This window comes from Daldinia loculata, assembly GCF_022478755.1.
Source record: "Daldinia loculata strain CBS 113971 unplaced genomic scaffold F4817scaffold_156, whole genome shotgun sequence".
Classification (NCBI taxonomy): Eukaryota; Fungi; Ascomycota; class Sordariomycetes; order Xylariales; family Hypoxylaceae; genus Daldinia; species Daldinia loculata.
Window position 1 is genome coordinate 7,321 of NW_026055010.1, and position 6,308 is coordinate 13,628.

Consider the following 6,308-nt stretch of genomic DNA (forward strand, 5'->3'; position numbering starts at 1 on the left):
GGGGTACATATTTAAGCGCGGACAAAATATGAATCTAATTCATAACTTTATGTTTACCGAAAGTCTTTACCTAAGGTACCTGTTATATTTTACCTATTAATACGTTGCGCGTCTAAGTGAACCTTAAGCACGAGGGGTTTACTATTGTTCTATATGCATACAACGAATCTCAGTACCTTACCCATGTCGTTCAATTGTCGGCAACGCTGCTAATGCATTATTATTTTAAACCCCGGAACCTGGCAATGCCCTTTCTCTTCTAGTGTACGTATAATCCATGATCCCTGATCCCTGAAGGTAAACCCAGTCTATTATGTATCTTTTGGCGTATCCCTCCCCCTATGTAGTCAGGTATGTATGTAGTGTGTAGTGTAGTAGCTGCCATCTGCATGCGCATTTAGGGAGCCAGCGGTATCTTGGCCGGTAGCCGGGGACTTGTTGATGACAAGCCTATCGTAACTATCTACATGTAGTGTAGGCTAGGTCTCTTAACGATAGGTACAGGGGAAGTTGACGGGTCGTGAGTACCTAAACCATCTGTGCTGAGAATTGACAAGTTAAAAACGAAAGAGATAAAAAAAAAAGGGAAGCTTATCCTCGCCGTTGATATTGTCTTCTCTATTATCAATGTTACTACATACTTCTCCCACCACCATCTATTATAGATTCTCCAATAGGCACAGCCTTCTATCAGGTCTACTAGGCATTAAGTCACATCTCAATACTATTTTAAGCGACGCTCTGATACAGAACTTCTTATTCTGTATTTGACGTCGCAACTGTCGGCCTGTTCGGTAGAGACACCCGAGACAACTCATTGAAGTGACCTAATGTTTATATTATAGCAGGCTGATTTTATGGTCATCCGTCTGAAAGACTCGCCTGGCCAGTCCCCAGAATCCCACGCCAGCAGATTCCGCACATACGCACAGCACACACTTGTGCATACCGATTGCCCACGGACTTTGATCAACACGGACTTATCCTGACAACACAGTTCGCAAGTAACGGACGAAACTACTGAAGGTGTCACTGCAACAACCCTCACATCTTACTTCCCGTCATTATACCGCCACTAGTCTTTTTTGGAGTATTCCTAACTCCAGAGCTTTCGGGCTTCAAGGGATCGCCGGTCTGTTCTTCCCCTTGCGATCTTGTCAATTTGTATGACATATATCCGTCGCTCCAATTTGGGATGTGCTCGAGCCTTCTCCTTTCCCTTTTGCGATCATCACCTAGGACTGCATAACTAGGAAAGGAAGGCATCCCATCGTCATATAGCCTTCCTATTGCTTCAGGGAGTAGTAACCAAACTGCGATAATACCTTAATCCACGGGTGACGGGATTCTCTAGTCTACCTATACGATAGACTTCACTTAATCCGTCGGCTACAACCCAGTTAGCATAACCAGCCGCCCTGGAGGTTTTGGCCCTAGGTGCTCGGGCTATATTGCAACCTTCTCCCAAGCTTTTGTGGCTTAGCCCTACCTACCCTCACGTTAGTTTTGATTACTATCATCTCTTGACAATAGGGTTGGAATTGGTTTCTGCTATAACCGTAGCAGCCTCGACTCCCGACGAAGATTTTGAGGTCGCCATCAACAACAGTCTAGTTCCCAACTCTTCGTGCTACGAGGTGGACCGTGTCCCTAGGAGAGAAAAGTAAGACGGCTTCACGGCCTTTTTCGTCGGCAACGAGACAGTGGCAGTAAGGCCCCTAAAGGGTTAGGTTTGGCCTCAACTGCCCGAATCTTGAGGGAGCCTATCGACTAACGCCGAATATGATTTTGACGAACTGAACCTTGGCTTAGTCTACCGAGTGAATACTTCTCTGGTCAGCAAATTCAATCCTTAGCTGCTATTGTTGGGGACTTGTCCTCGTTGCTAAATTCTCTCCTCGATTTGAAGTCTGAAGTCTGAATCCCGGGGCTTAGATGTTTGTGCACAAGGGCTCTTAGTTTACTCGTAAGTTAGCGATCTCCATTTCCTAAATAACGGCCTAATTTTTCTCGTACTTACCTAGGCATCCTGTTGGATGATATCTGGCCTCATCCTTAGTTGATCTCGGTCTTTTTGCTAACCTTTCTTGTTTGTTTTCCAAGTCTTACACTTAGTTTTGTTTTATGATTTTATCCGCCCAAGCTTATTTCCCATACCTATTACTCAAAGTCCAGTCGACTTCAGATTATCGCTCCTTTGTAGCGCTGAACTCTCGTTATCGTGTATTAAATCTCGTATATTTATTCTGGCCCCCCTCTGCATCTGCATGGGTTTCTCATATCGGCTTGCACCGAATATCTGGAACCAAAACGTCCCCACGCATAGATTTCAATCTCGGCGTCGCATTGAAGATTCCGCTTACATACTGTTCCGAACAAGGGTATCATCCACACTTGGGGCTGCCTCTGAACGACCCACGCTATCCCTGTCTCCTCGCCTTAAGGGACTCCTGGGTCTGGTTCCACATCACTCATATACCTTGTGCTTCTTGGTTCGCACTGTAAGACATATAAGTAGTCTCGTTCGCACACTTACACTACTACTGGTCGCCGGGTCCTAGATCTTGGGGTCACCAGAGAGATGGAGTTGATGGAACTTGTCGACAACGAGCCGACGGCTCGACCCTTTCAGTGCGACTGGGCGGGGTGCAAAAAGGTACGTGCAGCCATTTCCTGGTCATGCATTGTCATCGTCACCGTCGCCATAGTTGTGATCCGAGTTACTTATACGAACGCAGTGTTTCAACCGGAAGTCCGACCTCCAAAGGCATTACCGGATACATACGAATGAGAGACCGTACTCCTGTAAAACAGAAGGATGTGGTAAAAGCTTCATACAACGGAGCGCCTTGACGGTCCATATCCGCACTCACACCGGCGAGAAACCTCATCAATGTCAACATGCTGGATGTGGCAAGCGTTTCTCAGATGTAAGAACTTGATCGAATCTCATGGTTTTAAGCAGACCTGCTAACCCGTTTAGTCTTCGAGTCTGGCTCGACATCGACGCATCCACACCGGCAAACGGCCTTATAAGTGCGCTCACGAGGGTTGCCTCAAAAGGTAACGCAAGATTTATTGCCCTCAGAGGTAACTGCTAACGCGCCTTGTAGTTTCTGCCGGAAAACAACGATGGTCAAACATCAGAGGCGTTCCCACCAGAGGGGTGTCCATTCAGAGATGGAAGATTTCTCTTCTGAGTCGGACAGCGGCGAGTCTCCGTCTACTCCTAAGCAACCCGGCTTGTGGCCAACAGGCAACTTGACAAGCGGGCTTCCGAATTTGCAAGACCACACCGTCCAGCGAGCATCATCCTTCGCCGACTTTGGTCAAGTAAACCAGTACGACATGTCGCAACAGTACGGCCACCGGCACAGTATCTCCGGTGGGGGCGTCCAAGAATACCATAGCGAAATGGTCCGGTCGTTTCAACACCCCGGACTTCAAGGGCTTCAACAAACGGCCAGCATGCCCCAGCATCCTTACTTTGTGACAGACCAGAACAACCCTGGCATCGCGACAATGAACACGAATCCGATACCACAGTACCAGATACCGAGGCAGCAACCTGAGCGGCTCCCAATAGAAATTCCGTACAATGCGGCGGGGAATATGATTAACTCAATCCAGAGTAGCCCTGCCAGCTTCACGACTGTAATTCCGGGCCACAGCCCATCAGGTCATGATAGCTACTACACGCACCAGTCTCCGCATGCGACGACGTATTCGCTGAACACAACGCCTATCATGGAGCAACCCATGGCGCAATTCCCTCAGCAAGTCCATCAGCAGGTCAATCAACCGATCCATCCTTCCCAGCCGGTGCAACACCAGATGCCTCAGATGCCCCAGGTGCCTCAGATGCCTCAGGTGCTTCAGATGCCTCAGGTGCCTCAGATGCCTCAGATGCCTCAGGTGCCTCAGATGCCTCAGATGCCTCCCATGCCTCCCATGCAACAAGTTCAGCAAGTCCAGCAAGCCCAACAGGCTGAGCAAGCCCAACAGGCTCAGCAAGCCCAACATGCTCAGCAAGCCCAACATGTTCAACAGGCTCAACAGGCTCAACAAGCCGCCCGACATGCTCAGCAAGTTCAGCAAGCTCAACAGGCTCATCAGGTTCAAGATCAATACCAGCCAGCGCCAACGCAACAGGAAGAACATTGGTATAACACAATACCTTACCAACAACCGGTTGAGATTCCTACCATCGGTCAAGTACCGTCTTTCGGGACTGCGCAAGATTACCCGTGGCTCGTCAAGCCGGATTTTGACGAGGACACGTCGACGCAGATGCCGAGTTCAAGAATAAATGACTTGTGATTCGTCGAACTCGGCATATGTAATCCGCATATTTCCGTTCTCTTTGCGAATGTCTCTCGAGTAATTACTCGGTAGGCGTTTTTTTATTCTAATTAACAACCTTAATAATTCGGTAACGAGCCCCCGACCTGCTCTTGTATTATATTGTCTCGTTTATTGTTTCCAAGTCAAATTAGGATATACCACCAGGGTGGTATGCAGGACCAGATTATGTATCGACTGAGATTCGATGGCTATGAGGGGGTAGCCTTTTGTGATGACGGCAGAAGCAATGCCCTTGCATTTGCCGTTCCACTGAGTTAATGGGCTGTCTATTTCGCCGTACAGGCGGCTACTTCGCATGAGTACCCAGTGTACGGCTTTGCTCCGGTCGACTATCATCCACCTTTGACAACCGATGCCGTTCTAGACAACGTCACAATATACCAGTGGACAACTTCGAGCCGATTCGCCGTACATCTTTTTCATGCGCCATGGTCGAATTCAAGATGCCATGCCACGTCACGACACCGTTCTCTTATTATTCCCTAAAAGTCGTATAGGCCATTTGATTATTCCCTTTCGTCCAGTATGTATGACGAACGGCCATGTCATTTCTAAGTCTTTTGTATTTCAATAATTCCGTTAGCGATAATTAGGAGGATGGGCAACTCCAAAGCTCCGATGGGTCCCGGAAACTATGCCGATTACACCAAAAGCCCCTAAAAGTTGATTTTGCACCGGGACCCAAATCAACTTTGACGATGTCCCGACTATCCTTTGACGATTCAAAACATAATGCCGTTCACGGTTATCCGACCATCCTCTCCAGTTCGCTGAGACGGAGGGACGTGCCCAAGCCCGAGAGGAGATATAAGAAAAGAGCGGCAATGGAATTGGAAGACCGTGCATGGAAGATGGGATATCATCTGGATTTTAACTGTAATAATAGGGTCGGGAGGGGCTTTTTGTTTTTTTCTGGTTTTTTTTTTTTATTGGGACGCGAGGGTTTCCGGTTTTTGCGCTATTATCGAGTATGAGGCGTGTCTTGTATTATTGTTGCAAGGTGTTATCCGCGAGTATTATCCGCGATTGATAACTGGGGCGTTGGAGGTCAAAAAACAATGCGTGTATGATAGCGATGCGTAGTGTTGTTAGAATTGTATCTAATAGTGTTTGTCACTGGCTAGTGGTTTCTTCTGAGTGATATATCTTTGAGTGATGGTATATGTTTGCGAGGTAGTGATGAGTTCAGATCTTGGCTGGAACTATAGAGACTGTAATGTTGGTAGTGGGTAGATGGGGCAGAGAGAGAGTGTTGTAAAATCTTTAGAAACGATCAGAAACGATTAGAAACGATCAGAGACGAAGTGTGTTTATGAGAGGTTTATGAGAGGTCAAACGAAGAAGCAAGGCTTGGTAGCGCCATATTTTTTCTCGACAGAAGACACACCGAGCCCTTTTAAACTCCCTTTTAAACTTCATATGCATGTAAAAGTCCGCGTAAATAAGGTAAAATATACCTGGTCACATTTGCAAAAATGCCAAAAATGCCACCGAGCTGAAATGCGATCCCGCATCCTTCGAACACTCGAATGGTCCTTAGATCTAATATATCTAATACTACACTGTAGACTTCATTTAGGTATGTGGTATGTGGCGTTAGCCCCTCCACGTGCGAAACTAGAGATCCGCCAGGAAAACATTTTGCATCTACATAGTCGCATTCACTACGTTGCATTGCATGTCGTACCTACATCCTTACATCCTACATACATGATACGGATCCCTATTTTTCTTGCGCAACGGAGCGAGTGAGAACCTTCTTTTTAACAAGTTCTTTTAACAAGATGAGTGCCCAAAGTCTAATACATACATGAAAGTTATACGATGGCGCTTAAAAAAAAAAGGGGGGGGGGGGGGGGGGGGCTTAGGTGTTAATCGGGGACAATAATGATATAAGTTTAAAAAAAAATACAAAACCATTAATTTAAATGGTTTATGCGATA

General features: G+C 46.8%; 2 protein-coding genes across 2 annotated transcripts; both read left to right on the forward strand.

Moving 5' to 3' along the window:
• Positions 1-313: 313 nt before the first annotated feature.
• Positions 314-2,505, forward strand: F4817DRAFT_362997 (uncharacterized protein; the record flags this gene model as incomplete). Its single annotated transcript, XM_049306595.1, has 3 exons — positions 314-355; position 474; positions 2,204-2,505. The coding sequence occupies 3 exons, from the start codon at positions 314-316 to the stop codon at positions 2,503-2,505; spliced, it is 345 nt and encodes a 114-aa protein (XP_049153286.1).
• Positions 2,506-2,581: 76 nt separating this feature from the next.
• On the forward strand, positions 2,582-4,320 carry F4817DRAFT_321726 (zinc finger protein 32; the record flags this gene model as incomplete). The annotated part of the gene is made up of 4 exons (XM_049301317.1): positions 2,582-2,656; positions 2,739-2,930; positions 2,984-3,063; positions 3,114-4,320. The coding sequence occupies 4 exons, from the start codon at positions 2,582-2,584 to the stop codon at positions 4,318-4,320; spliced, it is 1,554 nt and encodes a 517-aa protein (XP_049153287.1).
• Positions 4,321-6,308: the final 1,988 nt, after the last annotated feature.